General features: G+C 37.5%; 1 protein-coding gene, 1 non-coding gene and 1 pseudogene across 8 annotated transcripts in view; 2 read left to right on the plus strand and 1 right to left on the minus strand.

The window, feature by feature from the left end:
- CCDC158 (coiled-coil domain containing 158) overlaps positions 1-25,797 on the plus strand; it is a 107,159-nt gene that overhangs the window by 61,655 nt on the left and 19,707 nt on the right. For 3 of the 7 annotated variants that reach the window (XM_058433683.1, XM_058433697.1, XM_058433698.1), the window contains 6 exons: positions 1,740-1,892; positions 3,844-3,956; positions 6,007-6,165; positions 7,512-7,604; positions 8,172-8,297; positions 24,600-24,757. In XM_058433683.1, the coding sequence (XP_058289666.1) occupies positions 1,740-1,892; positions 3,844-3,956; positions 6,007-6,165; positions 7,512-7,604; positions 8,172-8,297; positions 24,600-24,757 (802 nt within the window). Of the gene's footprint in view, positions 1-1,739; positions 1,893-3,843; positions 3,957-6,006; positions 6,166-7,511; positions 7,605-8,171; positions 8,298-24,599; positions 24,803-25,797 lie in introns of all 7 variants that reach the window. The other 4 variants (XM_058433688.1, XM_032149633.2, XR_009211710.1 and 1 more) reach the window with 3 other exon arrangements.
- On the plus strand, positions 2,556-2,661 carry LOC116477362 (U6 spliceosomal RNA). Its single transcript, XR_004250436.1, has one exon. It is a non-coding gene; the product is annotated as a U6 spliceosomal RNA (small nuclear RNA).
- Positions 12,753-20,805, minus strand: LOC116466721 (sorting nexin-5-like; annotated as a pseudogene).

Raw genomic sequence — 25,797 nt, forward strand, 5'->3', positions numbered from 1 at the left:
GCTATAAAGAACTACCTGAGAATGAATAATTTGTGAAGAAAAGAGGTTTAATTGACTCACGGTTCTACAGGCTGCACAGGAAGCATGGCTGGGAGGTCTCAGAAAACATAATCATGGTGGAAGGTGAAGGGGAAGCAAGCACATCTTCACATGGTAGCAGTAGAAAGAGAGAGAGGGAGGTGCTATACACTTTCAAACAACCAGATCTCATGAGAACTCACACACTATCACAAGAACAGCAAGGGGGAAATCCTTCCCCATGATCCAATCACCTCCCACGAAGTCCCTCCTCCAACACTAAGAATTACAATAGAACATGAGATTTGGGTCAGAACACAGAGCCAAACCATATTAGTATGGTATGAAGTATCACGTACTTCATAAAGTCAGAAGTTACTGGGCATTTACTATGCAAGACACTGTGATAGAACCTGGAAACCCCACAATGAAACTCACAGTCTAGTGGGGAGATAAACCTAGATAGAAATGGGTGAATAACCAGTGTGTGAGGCACAGTGAAAGTGTATTGAGTACAAAGATAGCACAGAAGATAGAGAATTTACCTCCTGTAGGAAGTGACGTCTGTACTGGGTTTGAAAGAGGAAAAGGAATTCAGCAGGTGAAAAAGAGGTGCAAGGGACATTCCAGGCAGAGAGAACATTATGGGCAAATGCATGAAGCCATGAAATATCAAAATGTGACCTCAGAAGTATTAGCTGGAGCAAAAGTAAAATGAATGAGGGCTAAGAAATCAGGCAGAATAGATAGATAGAGCAGGGTAATGTTGAGCCCACAAAGGATATTAAGTAGGAGACTTTTTGTCAGATTTTAGGTGGACTGTGTTAGTAAGTAAATTAGAGAAAAGAAAGGCAGACCAAGCAGTTAAGGAGAATTTTTGCAGTCGTCCCAGATAAATAGAATGAGGACTTGAATTAAGGCAGTGGCAGTGAGAATGGAAGGAAAGAATTAAGAATATTTTTGGAGGTTAAATCAACAGAACTTAGTGGTTGGAGGGATTAAGTGTAGGTTTCAGGATTTTAGTCTGTGGTATTGGAAAAGCAATGTCAGCAACTGGGAGAGGGAACCAGAAGGAAAGGCAGGCTTGAGGGCTGGAGGATGAGATGTAGTCACTGTGAGGCAGTTGTTTTCAGGTGGCATGAGGACATCTACATGGAGATGTCTGGACAAATGGAGCTGGAGCTTTGATCCTTTTCTATATAAATCTAATCGTATATATAGATACATATAAATAAATATGTGTGTGTGTGTATGTGCGTGCACATGTGTATTGTAGTATATCAAATGATGAGTTTGTGCCAGGTATTTTCACAGATACTGGAGATAAGTCAGATAAGACAGATGGCAGCCTCAGGTTACTTATAGTGTCATGGAGATTCATCTACCAGCAGATGGTGGTTAAATCTACCCTAGTGGACATGGTCATCCAAGAAGAAGGTTTAAGATGAAATAACTGCAAACTAATTACGATGTTTGGGAAAAAACAATGAGTAATAAGTGGGTAAAGGAGGAATAGGATCCACCCAAGCAGATTAAAAAAAAAGAGTCATATCCCTGGAATTGTGTGTGTACATCTCATTTCTGTAACAAAGGAAGATGTAATTAAATGAGTTCTCTTCCAGCTCTAAAATTCTGTGATCATTAATTACAAATAAAATATACTTAATTAACAATGGGATAGAAAAAAGTAACCATCTATTATTGATTATCACATTGTATAGAGGAGTATGAAGTCTTAAAAAGGAATTTCCAAAACAAAAGTGAAGAAATGGAAATGACTACAAATAAGTTGAAAATGCAATTAAAATCTGCACAGTCTGAACTAGAACAGACAAGAAATACATTAAAGTCAATGGAAGGATCTGATGTTCATGGTATGTATGCTCTGTTAGATTTAACATTTTTTCTTCTGTTTTTAATTTAATGGACTAAATTTGTTAAAACACAAACTCAAATACGTTACCTACCACCTCTTCACAGTGCTAAATGATGTGAGAAATATACAATAGTAGGTATTAATGATGGAGGTTATGTAGCAGTAGTTAATTGTTTTTACAGAAATTGCCATGGAGTTAATTTAATCTCTAAACTATCTGAATCTTTCATTTCTAGTGGCTATTTCAGTAATTTCTAACAGATCTCAGTATCTATTAATGTCAAGTAATTATTTTTAAGGATATAAATACAAGTTACCAGTAATTTCCATTCAACGCTTTATTTTTCAACATGTACACTATATAAACGGTAGGTCCCTGGCTAGTTGGCAGTTCTTGATTCCTTCACTGTGATAAAAATGGAAAGGAATCCTGGAAATTGAATTGTTAGGTGAGGGGACCTTCTTACCACCTAGACTTATTCCCCTTTTACCTTGCTGCCCATACTAATGCAGAGAGATAAAAAGGTTATCTTCCAGTTCATGTTATTCATATAATTGTTGACATGACCACATTAGCTGACCATAAAAATTAATATTTATCTAATTAAAGTATATATTTTTCCATTTCTCAATATTTTTTAATGTCAGAAGATTTATTTTTGTGCTCGCTTTGGCAGCACTTATACTAAAATTAGAATGATATAAAGAAGATTACCATAGTCTCTGTGCAAGGACGACCACAAATTCTTGATGTGTTTCATATTTTGTGTGGTTTGGCCCTTTGCTGGTTAACACAGATAAACTTGTTGGGTTTGGAGAAGTCACTCGAGAGGTCTTTTGGGATCTGCTGCCCCTGCTCCCCAGACAGCAACCCTGCCTCACTGTCGGGCATCTTCACAACCACCCCAGGGACATTACAATTATTAAGTTACCTACAGAACCCTTGTATTCTCATTCAAATTCTTGTTTTTATTTATTAAATCAGCTTAAAATAAAAAAAAAAAAACATTCGTTTGAGAAAATTACCTTTCAAGGCCAACCATGATCCACTTAATCAGACCATAATTCTTCAAAGTGGTGAGCAAATAATGTCAGACTTTTAACCTATTAATAAATCAATATACAGTGTCAGTTTAACCCTGTTTTGACAGTTTAGATAGAAGAACTATATCTTATTAATGAGAAGTCAGGCCTTTCATTCTGATAGCTTGTTTATAATGAATGGTATATTTTCATTTTTCTTTTTAACCTCTAAGTTATAGCCAGACTGGACTCAAAGCTGTGGCATTTTCAATCCTTTTTCCTCAGCTGACTATAAGAAAAAAAATCAGATATGCTTATGCTGGCAGTTTGGCTACTGAGATGGTAGTGAGTTCCAAGCACATGACAACAATCATGAGAATAAAAATTGAAGGGTTTGTGATATCACTGGACGCTTTAAAAGATATACTAGATGTCTTGTGCAGTATTTTAAGTATGAGTTTCTGGAAAAATCATTTTAGTAATAATACAATGTATATTATTATTTATGTGACACCCCCCATGTCTACACACACACACACACACACACACACACACACAAGTACATATATTATATATTATATATTTCTCTACGTGGGTAAGTATGAGTTTAGTCAATGTTATTGTTATTACTGGAAAGGTGGCAACGTATCATGGTCAATGAAATTAATCCCAGTGTCAAAAACCCTACAAAACATGATTATATGTATGTTTCCCAGCTAAAACTCTCTAGTAGTAGTTAAAAGTTATTATATTCCAATATTATGAAAACCGAAGACATTTGTCCATGATCTTTTCCTTGAGACTGCCCAGATACCTTGGAGGATCTTCCTTGTCACCTTCTCATAAAGTTTAACCATCAAATTACCATAGTCTCTCAAACTTAAGAACCTAAGGCATAGTTTGCCTCTTTTTTTTTTTTTTTCCAGCTATGAAAGTGGCAATGGGGATGCAAAAGCAAATCACAGCCAAAAGAGGTCAGATAGATGCCCTTCAGAGCAAGATACAGTTTTTGGAAGAGGCAGTGACAAATGCAAATAAGGTGGGTTGCTGTCCTCAGAGTGGGGAAACCAACATGTTCACTCACAGACAGACCACAAGGCAGAATAAGATGAAGCAGAGATGCAAGTGCAAGGGGAAAAGGAAAGCTTATTTCTAGGTGAGCAAACAAGGGAAAAGTTCCTAGAAAAGCATTTGAGCAGGGTGTTGAAAGACAGCTACTATTTTAAACGTGGGAAATGGGAAAAAGAACATTCTTGGTAGAGGCAAGGAATGATTATAAACAAAATACAGTGAGTTCCATTATAATGTGACATACATGTTTGTAAAAATCACTGTGCTATGCAAAATTGTGTAATTAAAAACCACAGGGCTTATGGGAACAACGGGATCAGGAGCACCACACTAACAAATTTTATTAGTGACACATAAAATAATAGGAACCTAATAAAAACAATAGCAGTTTTACACATACTAAATTGTTAAGAAATATGTAAATACAATAATAAGTATAGCTCTTTGTCTTGAAAATGACCTGAAGTTTTCTTAAGTATATATGCAGCTTGTATGTTATTGTGGAGGAGTAAGAGGACAGTTTCCTGTAACACTGGATGTGGATGGATGTGGTTCCATAACACTTGGTAAAACTGAGAGAGCCGGTAGGTGGGTGTTTGAGGATTGTGCATGTATGCTTCTTGTGTATTCCTATGCAGCTGTGTTTAGCTAGGTTGAGTTTTCTGCATTGACCTAGTGGTTCTCATGAATGAGACTCATTCACGAATAAGCAACCATGAAGTTTGCCTAATGCTCAAATATTCCCTGGTATATCCATTACTTTGGAAAAGGTGTCTATTTCAGAAGAAGATTTATAACAGAACTGACTATAATAGAGGTGAAAAAGTAAATGACAGGTAGAAAATAAGTGCAACCAAAGTAATTGCTAATTTACTATCCATGATGAGCTGCCAAAATACTTCAGAGTGTTTGCAGCTAAATATTAACAAGTATAAACCTACATTTGTGCATACCCCTTATCATATAGACTTATTTCTTCTTTCCAATTTTTTCTTCCCTTCCTTTCTCTTATCCTGAATTCACTTTTTTCTTTCTCCTTTTTTTATTTTTTATTTTTTATTTTTTTGCCTTTGGGAACCTAAAGCAGTGCTTATCCTTCCCGATGGCACTTATGGCTTTAAGAGGTTACTGCCTGCTGTCAACAAAGATGCCTGCCCTGCCTAAAGGAAAATATTCATCATAGCTCTAAGATATTCCCTCCAAACAAAAAGGAGAAAGCCTATACAATTAATCCCTCTTTCCTTCTGAAGCCTTTTCTGCCTAATCTAATCAGAAAAGGAAAACTTTTTTGCATTTTACAGTAGCAACACCTTCTACCTTATTTACAATAAATGTTTTTCACTATGAAAAAATACATAAAGAAATGTAGACTCAACGCACTGATGTATTTTAACTTGACAACTGTACATTTATTATTTTTGTATACATATTCTGTGGCACTTTTTTGGAAGGATGAACTAATTTTAATGAAATGTTGTTTAATAGCGGAGACTATTATATCAGTAAGCTCACTGTCATCATTGGGCTGTTAAGTGACTTGAGGGCAGGAACTATATGTCCCATTTGTTTTTCTGTCACAGGGTTTGCAGTAGGATTTTGTGAAATGAATATTCAACCTTGAAACACAATAGAAATCCATAAAACTTTCAAGTAATGCATCTTTTAAAAATCTGTTGTTTAAAATAAATTTTAGTAAAATTTGATATACGATTATTTGATCCCAATTCACTAAAACACTGTCTTTTTATGACAATATAGTTATTTCACATTTTGTAGATTTTATCAAAGATTTATTAAGACTAGAAAGAAGTAATAATACAAGCAATGATTAAAATAGGAGAGAGTACATAATAACATACTCCCAGCAGCTCCCAACCACAACTCAGAAGCAATTAAATGGCATATAAATTAAACTTACCTGGTTCAGGGTCCTTTAAACAAGAATTTTATATTTCCATTACCTTTCAGCATCTACATCAACAGGTTATTTCTGATATTTTTCTCTCATATAATTGTAGGAGAAACATTTTCTGAAAGAAGAGAAAAGTAAACTCAGTCAGGAATTGAGTACTGTTGCCACAGAAAAAAACAAGATGTCTGGGGAGTTGGAAGTTCTGCGATCTCAGGAACGCCGTTTGAAAGAAAAGGTTACTAATATGGAAGTTGCTCTGGATAAGGTAATTATTAACTAAACATATGAAGTAATTATCAACTAAGTAGTTATTAACCAAATAGAATTGTTCTGAACAAAAGCTCTATGTAGACAGGAACTGAATGTATCATTTCTGTGTTGTATCCCAATCACCTAGCACAAAGGGAAACCCTATCCTATAGAGAAGGCGTTTCTGAATTTTAAAGTGTAATCATAATGCGTACTTTTTGCCAAGTTTTCTTTTTCAGGCTAACATAGTCACAGGAGCAGTAAGATCAAAGATGTAAGATGTTCCTGATATCCTTAGTGACACGAATAAGTAAAAGGGTCTCCATGAGCACCTGACTTACTACCAAAAAGTGACTTGGGTACTTGGTAGAATACAGTCTCTTAATAATGTCAATAAAATGATAAAGTAATGCTAATGGCTGGCACTTTGTGGGGTCCAGAAAGTGCATGTAGGAAACATAGCTTAAAGAATGAGAAGGATCAGTGATACTTTTTGTCATTGCCATTTATTGTAGAGAAATACGTCTCTCTTCCTGTCACCTAGAAACTCTGGAAGCTTAAAATTGTACAAAAACCATCCTTGATTGCTAAGAAAACAGTGCCTTTATGGTTAGATATAATAATTTGCGATCTCACCTCTGCTACCTTTGTTTCTTAAAACATGCTATATTGACTCTGTGAATTTCAGTTGTGGTTTTTTTTTAATTTATTTTATTTTATTTTATTTTATTTTATTTTATTTTATTTTATTTTATTTTATTTTATTTTTTTGAGACAGAGTCTCGCTCTGTTGCCAGGCTGGAGTGCAGTGGCACAATCTCGGCTAGCTGCAACTTCCGCCTCCTGGGTTCAAACGATTCTCCTGCCTCAGCCTCCCGAGTAGCTGGGACTACAATTGTGTACCACCACGCCCAGTTAATTTTTGTATTTTTAGTAGTGATGGGGTTTAACCATGTTGGCCAGGATGGATGGTCTCCATCTCTTGACCTCGTGATCTGCCCGCCTCGGCCTCCCAAAGTGCTGGGATTACAGGTGTGAACCACCGTGCCCAGCCAGTTGTGGTTATTTTAATATAAATTTTTATACTTTGGTAAAGCTGTTTGCTCATTCCATCCTTAGTTCATTCATTGTTTGCCCGTCACGTACTAAAAGCTACGTATTTGCTGGGGGTATAGAGGATAAAAACATGGCCTCCAGTTGCTCACAGTTCACTGAATAAAACAGATAAATAGATCACTGTAATATAGTTTGGTAGAAGGGCAGGAAGATTTTTTGAAGAGATGGCAGCTCTGCATTCATAGGTTAATAAAATATAAGTGCATAAAGATGGAAGATAAACCATTTATGATTGCTCCATTGTAGGCATCTTTGCAGTTTGCAGAATGTCAAGATATAATACAGCGTCAGGAGCAAGAATCAGTGCACTTAAAACTTCAGCACACTTTGGATATAAAAGTAAGGTCATCATAAATAGTAGTTTAAGCAAAAATAATGCCTTTCTTTGATATGCTTTTATATTTTCTTGTGTACCTTAGATACACATTCAAGTATATTTCAACATTACCTGATGCTATTAATAGCAATGATAAGATCTGTACATTGTTATATACTCTACTGATCCTTTTCATATATGGTAACAAATAGAAGTACCACTATCCTTAGTTTAAAATAGGTGAGTGAAATACAAACAAGTTTACTAGTACCTGCATGGGAATACCCAAAGCAAGAGTTTTCCATGCTCAGAAGTCAAGCGAGTACAAAACCCTAAGTGCAAATATATTTGCTTGTTTGGGGAATAGCAAAAGTGATGTAATCTACATGACAAAACATGTTTTTTTTCAAATCGTATATTTTACACTGAAATATATGTCTATTTTAAGAAGTGTACTTTAAAGCTACAGACATATTTTAAAATCTCAATAATGGATTTTGCCTGTGAAATCAAAAAATACATTTCGATTTCACAATTCTTTATAATTGTAGGCTGGCAGTTATTTTGCTTACCTCTATATTGTTTTCCAGGAACCTCAGGGCCCTGGATACACCTCAAATTCTTCATTGAAACCACGCCTTCTCCAGCCAGCATCTGTTACTCGTTCTCATTCTAATGTACCATCTTTGCAGTCTACAGCCAGCTTCCTGTCTCATGTAAGTAACCAGTCTTATGATCCATTACACAAATGACATATATGTAAGTAATTTTAAATTGGAAAGAATTACACTAAAAAATAATATCTCTATATCCATAGCATTTTCAATTACTAGATTTTAGATTTATACATTTTCCTATAAATTCAATGGAGTCCAGGTGAATAAAAATATTTTCTTCACTATTTGGTGTTTTCTTATCTTCAATTCTTTGGTTATTTCCATCACAAGAATTTCCAGATTACAAAGCAAATAGTGAGATGGCTAAAATAAACATCACTTCAAAAGGCAAAGGCAAGTTGGTGGTATATTTAATAGTCTACCAAAATGAAAATTATTTGCTATATGTGGTTTCTTTGTTAACTTATTTATAACATAATTTTATTAATTATAAGACACTTTTATTCTCTTTAATTAAAATATTAGAAACTGGAAATTTTTTAGTTTAACCTTTTATACTTTTAATGCTCAGAAAAAAATATATGCAATGTAAAATTCAAGTTTGTTTTCTCTGAAGATATGTATTTATGAAACCACAAATCCCTTGCAACCAGTATTCAACTGTAAAGAAATAAGGCATTTCATAAATCACACATGAAAATCAATTAAATTAGTTAAACGTCCTACCTTACATATGGCAACAGGATCACCAGTAATCTGTTGTTTCATCTGTACCATTTAAATGAAAATTATGTACCGTTTAAATGACTAAAATGGAATCCTCTCACACACTTAAGATGTGTGCGCTGAAAAATAAGCTATCATACAACAAAGAGTAGTCTATCAAACAATAGAATAATAATATTAGTGTTAGAAGTTAAGCATGTTTCTCTCTGGAGACTGAAATTCAGAGATGCACAGGGGAAAGGCAGGAGACTGCTGCTTTTTAAGTGTTATGAAATCATTTCATTTTTAAAAATATGTACATGTTCCATTGATAAAAATTAAATTACCCTCCCCTTTCCAAAAATAATTTTGCACGTCAAACAACAACAAAGAACATTTGACCAGGAGTCATTGGAACCATATTTTTAACTCTTTGTGTGACCTTGGGCGAGTCAGTTAAATATATTGCACCTTGATCTTTTCCTCTCTAACAAGTAGTCTGGACAAGATGACCTCTAGGGTCACCAAGAAAGATTAGCTCTGAAATTCTGTGATTTTTAATTACCCAAAATCTATTAGATTTTTCCTAGCAGCTTAATATATAGATTGTACTTGATTATTAAGAATGGCATCCATCACTGAAAAAGTACTAGTCATTAGCTTGTTTAACTTTAAATTTTAACTTATTTATTTGTTTATTTATTTTTTCCTGAGACAGAGTCTTGCTTTGTCACTGAGGCTGGAGTGCAATGGTGCAGTCATGCTCACTGCAGCTTGAACCAGCCAGGATCAAGCAATCCTCCTACCTTAGCCTCCCTAGTAGCTGGGACTAAAGGTGCATGCCACCACGCCTGGCTAATTTTTGTATTTTTTGTAGAAACAGAGTTTCACTATGTTGCCCAGGCTTGTCTCAAACTCCTGGGCTCAAGCAATCCTCCCACCTTGGCCTCCCAAAGTGCTGGGATTACAGGTGTGAGCCACTGCTCTTGGCCTCAACTTAAGTTTTTAAATAATAATTCTAACAGCAAAAATGAACTAGATTTTTAAAATATACTGTCAGACGTGCTTTATACAATTAATTCCTTCTCTTAAAAATGTTTATTATATAATTTTACACAATAAAAGTAATATTCATTTTTTGTTTTGTTCACTGATGTTTGCCAAGTACCTATAACAGTGTCTAGCATATATTCAATAAATATTTATCTCATGGGTGAATGAATTCACTGTAGAACATTGTCTTCAGGTCTCCATTACTTCCACTGATAAGTCAATTGTAAATCTTGTCGTTGCTGTTTTGGAGGTAGTTTTTTCTCTGACTGTTTTCAAGATTTTCTCTTTGTTTTGGTGTATAACAGTTTGCCTATCATGTGCCTAGATGTGCTGGTCTTTCTGTCTATCTTTCTTAAGGGTAGTGGTCTTCCTGATGCATGGATTGAAATCTTCATCAGTTTGAGAAAATTTTCATCCCTTATCTACTCAGTTTGTTTTCTCTATTTTCTTTTTTCCCTCTGGGACTCTAACACACATATTAATTGTTTTTTCATCATTCCTTATATGTCTTTATATTCTTTACACTTTTGCCCATCCTTTTGTCTCTCTGTGCTTTCCTGGCCTATTTTCCAGATAATTAATTCTCCCTTCACCTGAGTCTAATCTATTAAACCCATCAATTAAGTTCTTCATTTTAGAAATTGTGGTATTTAGTACTAGATTTCCATTTAATTCATGTTTTTTAACAAGTTCTTTACAGTAATTCTCAATATTATCTTTTACTTTTTTGTATTGTTAAGTATATGTCATGGTCCACATGTTTGTGTTTTCCCTTAGATTCATATGTTGAAACCTAAACCCCAAGGTGGAACCAATGGGAGGTGATTGGGTCATAAGGGCTCTGCCCTCACAAATGGTATTAGTGCCCTTTTTTTTTTTTTTCTTTTTTAGGCAGAGTATTGCTCTGTTGCCCAGGCTGGGGTGCAGTGGTGCGATCTCGGCTCACCACGAGCTCCGCCTTCTGGGTTCACGCCATTCTTCTGCCTCAGCCTCCTGAGTAGCTGGGACTACAGGTGTCTGCCACCTCGCCTGGCTAGTTTTTTTTTTTTGTATATTTAGTAGAGACGGGGTTTCACTGTGTTAGCCAGGATGGTCTTGATCTCCTGACCTCGGGATCCACACACCTCAGCCTCCCAAAGTGCTGAGATTACAGGCATGAGCCACAGCACCCAGCATTAGTGCCCTTTTATAAAAGAGGCTTGAGAGAGCTTGTTTGCCCCTTCTCCCATGTGAGGACACATAGAAGTTGCCATCTATGAGGAAGAGCTCCTCACCAAATGCTGAATCTGCTGGCATCTTGATCTTGCACTTCCCAGCCTGAACTGTGAACAATAAATTTCTGTTGTTTATAAATTACCCACTCTAAGATATTTTCCTGTAACAACCCAAACAGAGTAAGAAAATAACTGTTTTAAAAATTGGCACATGATAATTATATGATTTGAATCCCCTCCGAGCCTGTGTCGATTTTTTCCCTTGGTTTCTAGTTACTTTGTTGTTTGGTCTCTTTGCTTCCTCTTTAAATAATTGAGTCTGGACACTGTATGTGAAAAAATTACAGAGATAATTTTGGGTTCTATGGTTGAACTAATTTACACTTCCACCAACAGTGTAAAAGCATTCCTATTTCTCTATATCCTCTCCAGCATCTGTTGTTTCCTGACTTTTTAAGATCGCCATTCTAACTGGCATGAGATGGTATCTCACTGTGGTTTTGATTTGCATTTCTCTAACGACCAGTGATGATGAGCTTTTTTTCATGTTTGTTGGCCGCATAAATATCTTCTTCTGAGAAGTGTCTGTTCATATCCTTCACCCACTTTTTGATGGAGTTGTTTGTTTTTTTTCTTGTAAATTTGTTGAAGTTTTTCGTAGATTCTGGATATTACCCCTTTGTCAGATAGATAGATTGCAAAAATTTTCTCTCGTTCTGTATGTTGCCTGTTCACTCTGATGATAGTTTTTTTTTTTTTTTTTTTTTTTGAACGGAGTCTTATTCTGTCACCAGGCTAGAGTGCAGTGACATGATCTCTGCCCACTGCAACCTCCACCTCCTAGGTTCAAGTGATTCTCCTGCCTCAGCCTCCTGAGTAGCTGGGACTACAGGCACGTGCCACCACACCCAGCTATTTTTTGTATTTTTAGTAGAAACACGGTTTCACCATGTTGGCCAGGATGGTCTCAATCTCTTGACCTTGTGATCCACCAGCTTGGCCTCCCAAAGTGCTGGGATTACAGGCATGAGCCACTGCATCAGCCTAGTTTATTTTGCTGTGCAGAAGCTCTTTAGTTTAATTAGATCTGATTTGTCAATTTTGGCTTTTGTTGTCATTGCTTTTGGTGTTTTAGTCATGAAGTCTTTGCCCATGCCTATGTCCTGAATGATATTGCCTAGGTTCTCTTCTAGGGTTTTTATGGTTTTAGGTCTTACGTTTAAGTCTTTAATCCATCTTGAGTTAATTTTTGTATAAGGTGTAAGGAAACAGTTTCAGTTTTTTGTATATGGCTAACCAGTTTTCCCAACACCATTTATTAAATAGGGAATCCTTTCCCCATTGCTTTTGTTGGGTTTGTCAAAGATCAGATGGTTGTAGATGTGTGGCATTATTTCTGAAGCCTCTGTTCTGTTCCAGTGGTCTATATATCTGTTTTGGTGTCAGTACCATGCTGTTTTGGTTACTGTAGCCTTGTAATATAGTTTGAAGTCAGGTAGTGTGATGCCTCCAGCTTTGTTCTTTTTGCTTAGGATTGTTTTGACCATATGGGCTCTTTTTTTGGTTCCATATGAAATTTAAAGTAGTTTTTTCTAATTTTTTGAAGAAAGTCAATGGTAGCTTGATGGGGATATCATTGAATCTACCAATTACTTTGGGCAGTATGGCCATTTTCACAATATTGATTCTTCCTATCCATGAGCATCAAATGTTTTTCCATTTGTTTGTGTCCTCTTTTTTAAGATTTGTAGAAATCAAAATATTTATTCACATAATTTTAAACTAAAGTTAAAGCTAATAAATCTTCCATGGTAATGATTTAAGTGCAAGTGATGCTTGGCTTTCTTTCACATTCATTTCTTTTCTTCTGAGTGAAGGCATATCAGTTATTCTTGAACAAGTCAATACAGCTCTGCAAAAGCGAGTCATTGTTCCTGGCATGTTTTATTTCCAGTTCAGACATTTCAATGAGAATCTTTCTAAATGCTGCCACTCTCTTCGGTTTGAAATTTGTCAGTTCTTCTTTTGCAGATTCGGAAAGCTGTTCAAATTTCTGGCAGCACTTCTGCTGGTGTGCCTCAGCAAATTTGACGTCTTTGCTCTTTAACCAGGCCTTATCCAGAGCTTTGTTTGAGTTCTCATAATCAATGAGGGCTTTGGTGTGTCTGTATAAGAGATCCTCAGCAGCTTCGATGTTGAGCATGTAGTATTGGAGGAGCTCTGTTAGCTTCAGATCTTCATCTGATGAAACTTGACCCTCTACTTTCCTAAGTTTGCCAAATAGCACAGCAACCTTCAATAGGTACTTTTTGATGACTGTGGGCTCTTCTAAAGCCAGGCTATGTAAGCAGGCTGCAGTGTGGATATAGACATCGGCAACATTTTTATGAGATCTGGTCATTTTGTTAGCTTTCACACAAGAATCTTTGATCCTATTGTAATAGTAAGGAAGTTCTTCTCTTGCTCAAAGAAGTCATCTACCTCCCTAACTCCAGTAAAAAGGACTTCTTCAGCACTTTTCACCACGCTTTTGAAGAAGCCACCAAACATTTCTTTAGTATTTTTCCACCTAACACTTAGGCTCCCAGTTCTTGTTGCATCTTGGCAAATTCTTCTTTGGTCATAGACCCTTCACCTTCTCCCAGTTTCTGCATCTTCACTCGAGGACCATTGAAGTCGGGCTTCATAGCAGCAGGTGGAATAATAAGCCCAGCATAGTCTGTTGTTTCAATAAGGGTGTCATGTAGCCACACAAAGTCTTCATGTTGCCTTGTAACAGAAAACTTGGAGCTCTGAAACGTGGGCAGTGTGGTCTTTGTGTGCACTGTAAATTTGACTTTATCTCTCTCACTGAGCGCATCAGGTATGTCAATCTGAAGCGAGGGATCAACATTCAGGTCCACAGATACAGATGTCAGCTATTCATCAGCTTCCCAGCTGGGGCACATCAGGCACTGGCTGCAGGACAACCCCGCAGCTCTTGAGCTCCTGCCCACCAGTCTTCATAAACTCACTTTTGGTCCAAATTTAACTTACGACTCACTGTGGCACATCAGGCACTGGCTGCAGGACAACCCCGCAGCTCTTGAGCTCCTGCCCACCAGTCTTCATAAACTCACTTTTGGTCCAAATTTAAGTTACGACTCACTGTGGCACAAGACAATACCACCAGCAAAGCTGCCTCTTCAAAAGATTTAATGGCTTACATGTTTGTGTCCTCTCTGATTTCCTCGAGCAGTGGTTTGTAGTTTTCCTTGAAGAGGTCCCTCACATCCCTTGTTAGTTGTATTCCTAGGTAATTTATTCTTTTTGTAGCAATTATGAATGGGAGTTCACTCATGATTTGGCTCTCTGCTTGTCTATTACTGGTGTATAGGAATGCTTGTGATTTTTGCACATTGATTTTGTATCCTGAGACTTTGCTGAATTTACTTATCAGCTTAAGGAGATTTTGGGCTGAGGCGATAGGGTTTTCTAAATACACAATCATGTCATCTGCCAACAGAGACAATTTGACTTCCTCTCTTCCTATTTGAATATCCTTTATTTCTTTCTCTTGCCTGATTGCCCTGGCCAGAACTTCCAATACTATGTTGAAAAGGAATGGTGAGAGAGGGCATCCTTGTCTTGTGCCAGTTTTCAAAGGGAATGCTTCCAGCTTTTGCCCATATTTTTTGTTCTTTTCTAAAGTCTTCTCTTTATGTAGCTTTCTGTTCTTTCATGGATACGACACTTTCTTGGTTTGTTTGTTTTGTTTTTTGAGATGGAGTCTCACTCTTTCACGCAGGCTGGAGTGAAGTTGCATGATCTCGGCTCACTGTGACCTCCATCTCCTGGGTTCAAGCAATTCTCATGCCTCAGCCTCCTGAGTAGCTGGGATTACAGGCAGCTGCCACCACACCTGGCTAATTTTTGTATTTTTAGTAGAGATGGGGTTTTGCCATGTTGGCCAGGCTGGTCTCAAGTGATCCGCCTGCCTCGGCCTCCCAAACTATTCGGATTACAAGCGTGAGCCACCATGTCCAGCCAATACTTTCTTGTTTCTCTTTAAGGGTATTAACTTTGGTTTTTAAGTAATTTTTTGTGTTACCTGAATTATTAATGTTTCTTGGAATTCATTGTTTTGTTTTTGTAGAGACTTTCTTTTAATGCTTGGTGACCCTTGGATATCCATTCATATTTAAGACTGAAGCCCTAAAAATCTATCCAAAGCTTTATGTAAGGTTGTCAGGGCTTTTCAACTGGTAGATGGTTAGGTATTGCTTTTTTATTGAAGGACCCAAAAATTATCTATAGGTCTTTATTCTTGGGCTGATCAGTTTCCCTAAAGAGGGATCTCTTATTCCTGACTTATAGGTATAAGTCTGTGAGAATTCTGTGACGTGAGTGGGAGAGGAAGTCTAGGGTAACTATTAATATATATCTATGCAGTCTCACTTAATACTCATATTTAACATTTGCAACCTTACTCCTGCTATACAAGATAGATATCTCTATGGAGTCCAAAGTCCTTTGGTTCAAACTTACCCAAAGATTAAGCCTCTAAGTTCATTTAGGGGGAAAGAATGAGTAATCACCTGAGTATATGGAGACAGCTTCTGGGATTCTAACAGCTTCTCCTATAGACTTAGTCAATCCTCCAATTTTGCTGCCCTGTTTCTTACCCTGGACTTTGAAATGCATGAGACTTCCAATTCCTAATCCTTCCTGGAATACTCAGAGGCATGGTAGCTTGCTTCACATTGGCAGCTTCTGTGCAGGTACTGTAAGTTTTAACTTTGTTTTGCTAAATTAATTATGAATTATCCATTTGCCTGCCATCTCCCAAAATTGTGTTAGCATTAATAATCTATTGTTATCTCTCCTTTCCTCTTTACCCTTCTCAATTCCTTTAGTGTCATTTTAATGGGGCTTAGGATAGTACAGAAATTAATGCCAAATTTATAAGCAGAATATTACTGTTTACATTGTTCTACATTGCCCCTTCATTTATTATTTATCTTTATTTTAGTCTCTTTATTTTACAATTCTAATAATAGCTTAGATTTACTGAAAACTCCTTTGCCAGGCACAGTGCAAAGTACTTTAGAGATTAGTTCATTTCCCACAACTACTTAACATGAGGTAAGTGCTATTATTATACCTATTTTACAGACAGGGAAACTGAGGCTTGAAGAAGCTAAGTGACTTACACATGGTTTACGCAGCAAAAAGACACTTGAGTCTGGGCACTGTGGTTAATGCTTGAAATTCCAACACTTTGTAGGGACTGAGGCTGGAGGGTTGCTTGAGACCAGGAGTTTGAGACCAGCCTGGGCAGAGTAGTGAGACCTCGTCTCTACAAAAAATAAAAAAAATTATTCAGGCATGTTGGCATTTGCTTGCAGTCCTAGTCAGGAGGCCGAGGCAGAAGGATTGCTTGAGTCCGTGAGTACAAGTTTGCAGTGCCTGTGCAGCAGAGTAGGACTCTCCCTCTCTCAAAAAAAAAATAATAATAATAGTAATAATTTCGGCAAGACTTATCCAGACAGCCTGAGTCCAGAACTTATGCCCGTAACTATTATACTGTACTGTTTCTCTACATTATACAGCTGATTGATGTTTATAAAAATAATTTTAAGTTGATGATGTAAATAGATACCCTATATGAACTATTATTGTATTTCATTAGTCTTTGTGAATGAGGATCGTACAGTTTTAAAGATTCAAAGGCAGTCGAAATTGTCCAGGTGATTTTCTTGTGTTAAAAGTAAGAAAGTAGGAAAACCAGAAAAGTAATATTATGTGATTTGGCCCAAACTCAAACACCTAGAACATGTATTACTTTATCTTTGTGTGTGTACACACATACACATATACATACATATACACATATATATAACTGATAGTTTGATATAGGAGCATTTTAGATTAATATTTCAAATAGTGGCTATTTTAACATAAGAAATAAAATATATCTAGGATGATAGAATTGATTTTGGTTGTGTATCAGATTCTATTCCTATGCACTACAGTTTGTTATTGCTGTGCTTGATCTTTGCCAATGAAATATACATGATGTGGGCAAGATTTTTAGCAACGCTTCATAATGTTTTTCCTGTTTCCTGTCCATCTATTCCTAATATATTATGTAAATGGTATACTTATATTCCATTTTTATTACAATACTCCAAAAGGAATATAAATATAAGAGATGAGTTTGGGGCAGACATTCTCAAAATAGAATGGTTGAATTGAAGCTGAATGAGATCAAGCTGTTATTTTTAGCTTTTTCATTTATCTTCTATCTTTGGAGAATGGAGACAGAACTGGTTGAGGAGTACACTCTCCCTAGGCCTCACTTATCTTACATCATCATGACTCATGACTCATAAGTTTGCCTGTAATAGACTTAAGGCCATTAGAAAAAAACAGTATTGGAGAAGATAGAAGTATGTTAAAGATATAATTTATGAAAAATTTTAGAAACAAGTCTAACATAAAATGATTTCAGAGTCAATGGTTTCAGAGTCACAATGTAATAGGAAGCTAACCAAACCACAAAATAAACCTTAAGCTTAACAACTTAATGTATAAGCTTGTATTCTTCCCATAGCACAAAAAGCTTGTACAACTTTTACCCTGCAAATATATGTGCCCTAGAAATAGCCTTAATGTGTCTCCTAAGGCAGCAGTTCCCAACCTTTTTGGCACCAGTGACCAGTTTCATGAAAGACAGTTTTTCCATGGAACAGGTTGAGGCGGGGGATGATTTTGGGATGATTCAAGTGCATTACATTTATTGTGCACTTTATTTCTATTATTATTACATTGTAGTATATAATGAAATAATTATACAACTCACCATATTGTGGAATCAGTGGGGTCCCTGAGGTTGTTTTCCTGCAACTAGATGGTCCCATCTGGAGGTGATAGGAGACAGTGACACCCGAAGTGTGTTGCTTATGTCCAGTCTACTCCTTAATCTCGTCTGGTTGCTGTCACTGCAGAAAACGCTGCTTCACAAAGATAGGATGTTGGAAATGGAAGCAGGCTTTTCGGTGGTTTTGTGGCAATCTCAGGATATTCTGCCTTGACTTTAATCCAGAACATAGGGAGATTTGAAGTTGTCTCAAACATACTTTTAAGGCCACTGTCATTTGCAATCTCAAGCAGTTGATCCTCTTCTAGCATGGACAAAGCCAGTGCACCTGGTTTATTCACAAATGGGTGACGGATCCATTCCTTCCCAGTTTGGGGGTCTTTTGTGGTTGGGAAGTAATGCTTAAACTCTCTTGAAAGCTGAGATAGGTGATCATGCACTAGCTGGGAGAAAGGAGGCCCTGGCACAGCCTCTTTCAAAATCTCTGATAATTTTGACACATGTCAAAAATCCCAATGTTAACTCATTGCTCCCATAATTCCAGTTTGACTTTGAATGCAGCGCCTTTATCTGCCAACTTGAACATAGTTGTTGTTCTCCCCTGAAGTGACAGATTGAGTTTGTTGAGCAAGTTGAATATGTCACACAAGTAAGCAAGTTTTGTGACCCATTCTGTGTCACTGAAATGTGCTGCCAGTGGTGACTTTTTCTAAAAGAAATCTCTGGAGCGGCTCTCATAACCCAAAAACTCTGGTCAGTGATCTACCTTTAGAAAGCCATCTCACTTCTGTGTATAAGAGAAGACGTGTATGCTCTGGGTGCATCTCCTCACAGAGCTGTGTGAAAAGATGAGTTAAAGGCATGTACTTTAGTGTGGTTAATAATTTTAATCACATCCTGCAAAACATTGTTAAGTTCAGGTGACATTTTTCAGCTAGCCAGCATCTCTCTATGGAACATTGCATAAACTCACATTCAAAATAGACCTCTTTGACCCAGCAGTGAAACCTGAAAGCTGTCCAGTCATGGCAACTACTCTGTCCATGCATATACCAACACAAAATGACCTGTTTCCCTGATATGTGATCATTCAAAGACTTGAATAATTCTGCAGCTGTGGTGTTGGTTGGCAGTAAAAGCACACATTACATGTGCTCTGCACATCCTCCTGAAAAATATATAGCACAAAACAAGCATTGTTGCCTTGTTGTTAACATCAATAGACTTGTCAATTTGGATTGTGTACCATGGTGATTCATTAACCCTAACAATAGTGCCTCACTATCCTCTGCCATTTCATCTATATGTCTAGTTATGGTGCTAGCTGAAAGAGGAACACATGTCACCTTTTGAACTGCAGCTTCTCCTAAAAGTTCACGACAAATGTACGTAGCAGCAGGCAGGATCAGCTCTTCACCAACAGTGAGGGGCTTCTTCACTTTCTCAATGCAGTTAGCCACTAAGAATGATGTTCTTGGTGCAGACACATTTGACGAAGTGGTGGCGTTCAATAATTGCTTCTGTTCTTCATGTTCATGGTTTTTTTTTTTTCTTTTGAAAAACTCCAAAGGCTTGTCTTTTAATGCATGGTCCTTTGTCTCCATGTGACAAAGCAGTTTTGAAGGTTTCATGGTTTCACTGGATAGCTGGTCACCACATATTATAAAAAGAGGGCTTGGAGAGTTTGAATCGTCTATTGCAGTGAACACGTAATTTATGTAGGACTCTTGGTATTTTCTTTTAAATGCAGCTTTCTTTTCAATGCAGCTTTCTTTTCGTTGGCAGTCTTAGAGCCTTCTGCTGTCTCATCATTGAGTCTTTCCCCCTTTTCAAAGAAACTTTCCAGTGATGATTGTTTTTATCCATTTTGGCTAGGGTTCTCTTGTGGGCTTACCAAAACTGACTGAGACAACTGTGCAGTGCAGGAAAGAGGTGCAGGCAAAGTGGTAAATCAAATAATGGGCAGGACACACATGGACTAAAATCAGTGTCTAGTTCTGACTTAAACCCTGCCACCAGGTGCAGCTGCATAGTTGAAGTACTTCAACTCACCACTATAAAGCCAGCCACCAGATGCAGCTTAATTGTTACTTGCCACTTACTGATAGGGTTTTGATAAGTCTGTGAGCAATTGATTTATTATGGTCTTTGTGCAGTCAACCCTCTCTGCTAATGTTTTTTGTTTTGTTTTTGTTTTTTTGAGATGGAGTCTCACTCTGTTGCTCAGGCTGGAGTGCAGTGGCACGATCTTGGCCCACCACAACCTCTGCCTCCCGGGTTCAAGCGATTCTTCTGCCTCAGCCCCCCAAGTAGCTACAGGCATACACTACCATGCCCAGCTAATTTTTGTATTTTTAGTAGAGACGGGGTTTTGCTATGTTGGCCAGGCTGGTCTCGAACTCCTGACCTCGTGATCCGCCCACCTCGGCCTCCCAAACTGCTGGGATTACAGGCGTGAGCCACTGTGCCCAGCTTTTGCTAATGTTAATCTGTATTTGCAGCCACTCCCCAGCACTAGCATCACTGCCTTAGCTCCACCTCAGATCATCAGGCATTAGATTCCCATAAGGAGTGTGCAACCTAGATCTCCTGCATGTGCAGTTCACAAGAGGGTTTGCACGCCTATGAGAATCTAATGCCACCCCTGATCTGACAGGAGGCGGAGCTCAGGCGGTAATGTGAGTGATGGGGAGCAGCTATAAATACAGATGAAGCTTCTCTCACTCTCCCGTCACTCACCTCCTGCTGTGTGGCCCCATTCCTCACAGACCATGGGCCGGTACCGGTGCAGGCTTTGGGGACCCTTGTTCTAAGGGTCAAAGGACTGGGGTAGGGGAGAGCAGGATCCTTTGTTGGGCTCTGCTAACTTCAGGAAGAGCATGTGTTTATTTCTTTACAAGCCTGATAAGAGTTATATGTAACTATATTTTAGAACTATTTCCTAGCTATTTTCTAATTTTTTTTTTTTCTTGAGATGGAGTTTTGCTTTTGCTGCCCAGGCTGGAGTGCCATGGCACGATCTCGGCTCACTGCAACCTCTGCCTCCCGGCTTCAAGCGATTCTCCTGCCTCAGCCTCCTAAGTAGCTGGGATTACAGATGTGCACTATCACATCCAGCTAATTGTTTGTATTTTTAGTAAAGACAGGGTTTCACCATGTTGGCCAGGCTGGTCTCGAACTCCTGACCTAGGTGATCCACCCACCTTGGCCTCCTAGAGTGCTAGGACTATAGGCATGAGCCACCACACCCAGCAGTGCTATTTTCTAATTTTAAAAAGTGTATTTTGCTCATTTTATAAATCAAGGTATATTTCCTATGAATTAACCAATGAAGTATTTAACATGAATTAATAAAACCATTATAAGCTATACAAATATTAAAAAGAAAGATTGATAATTTTGACTAAATAAAACTTAAATCGGCCAGGCATGGTGGTTCACATGGGAGCACTTTGGGAGGCCGAGGCGGGCAGATTGCTTGAGCCCAGGAATTGGACACCAGCCTGGCCAACATGGCAAAACCCCATCTCTCCAAAAAATACAAAAAATAAATAAATAAATAGCGAAGTGTGGTGGCGTGCACCTATAGTCCCAGCTACTCAGGAGACCGAGGCAGAATGATCAATTGAGCCTGAGAGGTCAAGGCGGCAATGATCCGTGATCACATCACTGCACTCCAGTTTGGGTGAAAGAATGAGACTCTGTCTCAGAGAAAAAAAAAGACATTCCTATTGTTGTAGTGAATACCCAAAAATACAAGGTATAGGACACAGAAGAGGAAGCTTATTAAGAACTTCTGGAAAAGACATAAGGATTCTCAGTTGACTGCTTGCTTAGTCTCAGTTGGCATTATTGTGCGGCAACCAAAAAAGTTTCAACGATAGCATCCAGATCAAGCAAGGGGGACAGTGCTCTGCTCTGCTCAGACTTTTCCTGAGTACATTTAGCTTGAGGTGTGTGTTGGGAAGTAAGGAGGGGGTGTATGAGTGTAGGATAAAATAAGTATCATTTTTACAGGGTTATGTTATGCTTGTTTCTTGTGACCCTAGGTGTTAGAACTGTGAGCAGGGTTGGAAGGTGTATGGGTATGGAGGGAAGCTTTTCTTTAAAAGATTTGAAGCTATACAAAAATTAAACTTCCTTCCTTGATCTTTGGTGATCAAGCAAAGGCCAGATAAGCATATTACTGGAATGCCATAGAGAGAATTCTTCATCACTTCTGATATGGGAGTTGGACTAGAACCAAATGATTTTCAGGACGCCTCCAGCCTTGATATTTTTGTGATTTTATACCCGAGCAAAGTATGGGTTATATGTAATGGAATATATAAAGACAATGATGATCAAATCAAGTCCTTGCCTCTGTGGAGCTTACATTTTCATTGGAGGAGCAACACACATAGAAGTTTGAAAGGTAAGCAATACTTATCTCAATAAGCAATACCTTATCTCAATAAGATAAAGTCAATAAAAGAATGTCATAGGACTGATTATAATTAATTTCTAAGTGAATGGTAAATTGAATGCTTTTTTTTTTTTTTTTTTTTTCTAAGACGGAGTCTCACTCTGTCCACCAGGCTGGAGTGCAATGGCACAATCTCGGCTCACTGCAAGCTCCGCCTCCCTGGTTCATGCCATTCTCCTGCCTCAGCCTCCCAAGTAGCTGGGACTACAGGCGCCCACCACCATGCCCGGCTAATTTTTTGTATTTTTAGTAGAGATGGGGTTTCACCATGTTAGCCAGGATGATGTCAATCTCCTGACCTCATGATCCGCTCGCCTCGGCCTCCAAAAGTGCTGGGATTACAGGTGTGAGCCACTGCGCCCTGCCAATTGAATGCTTTTTCAAACCTCATGTCGGCCAGCACAGTGGCTCAGGCTTGTAATCCCAGCACTCTGGGAAACCAAGATGCGTGGATCGCCTGAGTCCAGGAGTTTGAGCTCATCCAGGGCAACATGGCAAAACTCCATTCTACAAAAAAGTTAGCTGGTCATGGTGGTGCATGCCTGTAGTCCTCAGCTACTGGGGGTGCTGAGACAGGAGGATTGCTTGAGCCTGGGAGATGGAAGTTGCAGTAAACTGAGATCATGTCACTGCACTTCAGCCTAGGTGACAGAGTGGGACTCTGTCTCAAAAAACAAAACAAAACAAAACAAAAACCTTATGTATTGTAAAGCATCAGTCACTCTCAAAGAACCTAGGTGCCACAATGACAGGGGAGAACAACATATTTATATATGTTTATGGGTTTTACATTGCTCACTTATAATAAATGTCAATGGCTCAAAAATTTTAAAGTAATTGCCAAAGCTTATTTGATAAACTTTCTGGTGGGCAGAAGATGGGAAGATAAAAAGTCCAGGTTATAACTAAGGTGAGTGAATATTGCCATAGGATAAGGTTTTCTTTATCAACTTTATGAGGTTTTATTCTATATTGGGTATTATGCATATTAGGTTGAGGGCAAGAACAAAACCAGTGTTTGGTAAAATTGGATCATCTTTTTAGAGATAAATGTTTTTATTCACAATTGACAAAGTGATTCACATCCTTATATTTTTAAGCAAATGAAGTCAAATTTAATAATTGAGTGGAGTCTAATTTATGAAACTTTAGACTGACTCATCATGACAATTCCAGGTAAGATAGCCATCAGTAAACTGGAAAGACATACTTAGCACACATTCAGTTAGTCAGAACTCTTCATATCTTCAGCTGGATATTATATTGATTTATTAGTGGAGTTGAGAAGAGGAGAATATGAGGATTATATTATACCAGTAACATCAGCTCTTCATTGGCATAAACCCTAGAAAATTAAAGCCCAACGAATAAAAAATCTGCAGTGTTCATCCCTCAGCAGCCAATCTGTGTGACAGGTGTAACTTTTCAGTGGGATGGACTCCTTCAGCTAGAATAGCTCAAGAATAGCCTCAGTCTACCTGCTCACTAGTGCACTCTGATCATTTGGTTTCCCCTCTTGATGTGCCTTTATTGAAAATGTCTGTATTCCTTATTATATTAGAAATATTTATTGGGGTGCACCATCAATCTGAAAATCTCATATTATTCTTAAACACCAGCTAACACAGTTTGAAAATATTGGATATTTCTTTCCTCATCAGTAAAATGTGGGGAGTAGATTAACTCACCTCTAAAGAGCTCCTTAATTCTCAAGTTCTGTTGCTTTATCAAATTAGTTTAGCTTTAAACAAAGTATTGAAAGTTATTTTGTCCATGTGTACTTGAAAATATTTAATGACATAGTAAGGATGTTCATACTACATTGTTAAAATTTTAAAACAAAAGTAGTTTAAAAATAAATGTAAGTAGTTTGGCCCCATATGCGTATTTGTGTCCATGCACATATAAATTAGATATAGTACTCTATTGATTATTTCCTGGTTATTATTGATTATCTCTGCGTAATAAGCTTGTGGGTGATTTTTTTGTTTTCCTCTTCTTGCTTTTCCATAATTTCTGTTTACCAGTTGCATTATTTTTGTGATAGGAAATAGCATAGAAATCTGAAAAAATAAGTGTCTTTGTAAATTGTTTTAACTCAGCACTCCACAAAAGCTAACACACTGAAGGAAGATCCAACAAGGGACCTGAAACAGCTTCTCCAAGAGTTGAGAAGTGTGATCAATGAGGAGCCAGCTGTGTCTCTGAGCAAGACAGAGGAAGATGGAAGAACATCTCTGGGAGCCTTGTATGTGGCTGTGTAAGGCTGTGTGCACCCAGAATGGGAAAGCTCATCTCTTGAATGGTTTGCCATTGAGTTATTCACATGTTACTCTCTGGGAGGGTGAGGTTTAAATAACTTTAAAAGGTATCTGAAGTTACTATCACAGAAAACAATATGAAAATGGAGGAGTTAAGCAAATGTAAAACAACTTGACATTAAGAGAAAACAATCATTCTATTCAGAAAATACCCAGTGCAAGGTGTCACCCGAAGTTATGTTTGTAAATTTTAATTCTTAAAATATTTTTATATCCATAATCTTATTGATTGAGACAAGGCAGAGCAGGGTTTATTTATCCCATTTTGTAAATGAGAAAAACACATCTCAAAAGGTCTATGTGTCTGCAGCCACAAGTTCAATGGTGGAGATAAAACTAGAACCTTGAGAGCTATATACTCTCCAAGTAGGAGATAATAGGAAATAATTTGTTTTCTCTGTATTCATGCCAGTGACTTGATTTGATTATATCATATTAGTAAAAGATTAGATCCAAAAAGAATTCAGCCAGTTCACCAGCCCTTCTTTGCATATAGCTACAGACATCAATGAGAGTCTCCTATTCTTTCAGAGAGTGGGTTTTACTTTTTTGTGTTATCATTTAGTTTAGCTTATCTTAAAGCATTTTAATATGGTATATATATTTTAGGGTTATAATAGCCCATTATTGTAATATTCATTTTCTGATTATATGACAAATACCTAAAAGTAATACTTCCTCAAATAATACCTATATATAAATAATCTCCAGTTTCTTATGATGTCCAATTCGTATATATTTACCTGAGGTAGCAAAATATTAGCTGAGTTTATCTAATTGTTAATTATTAGTAATAATAGTAAAACATTAGTAACAGTCCAGTTACGTTAGCATAACATTACAGTATCTGAAGCACATAATGTCAGAACTGTCCCACTAGCCACTCCAACGAACATTTTCATTTTCAGAGCACTTTCATTTTTGTCATAACTATAATATGCCTTCCAAACTAGGGCAGTATTATTACACTTATTTGACA

The sequence above is a fragment of the Hylobates moloch genome, unplaced genomic scaffold, assembly GCF_009828535.3.
Source record: "Hylobates moloch isolate HMO894 unplaced genomic scaffold, HMol_V3 SCAFFOLD_2, whole genome shotgun sequence".
Taxonomy (NCBI): domain Eukaryota; kingdom Metazoa; phylum Chordata; class Mammalia; order Primates; family Hylobatidae; genus Hylobates; species Hylobates moloch.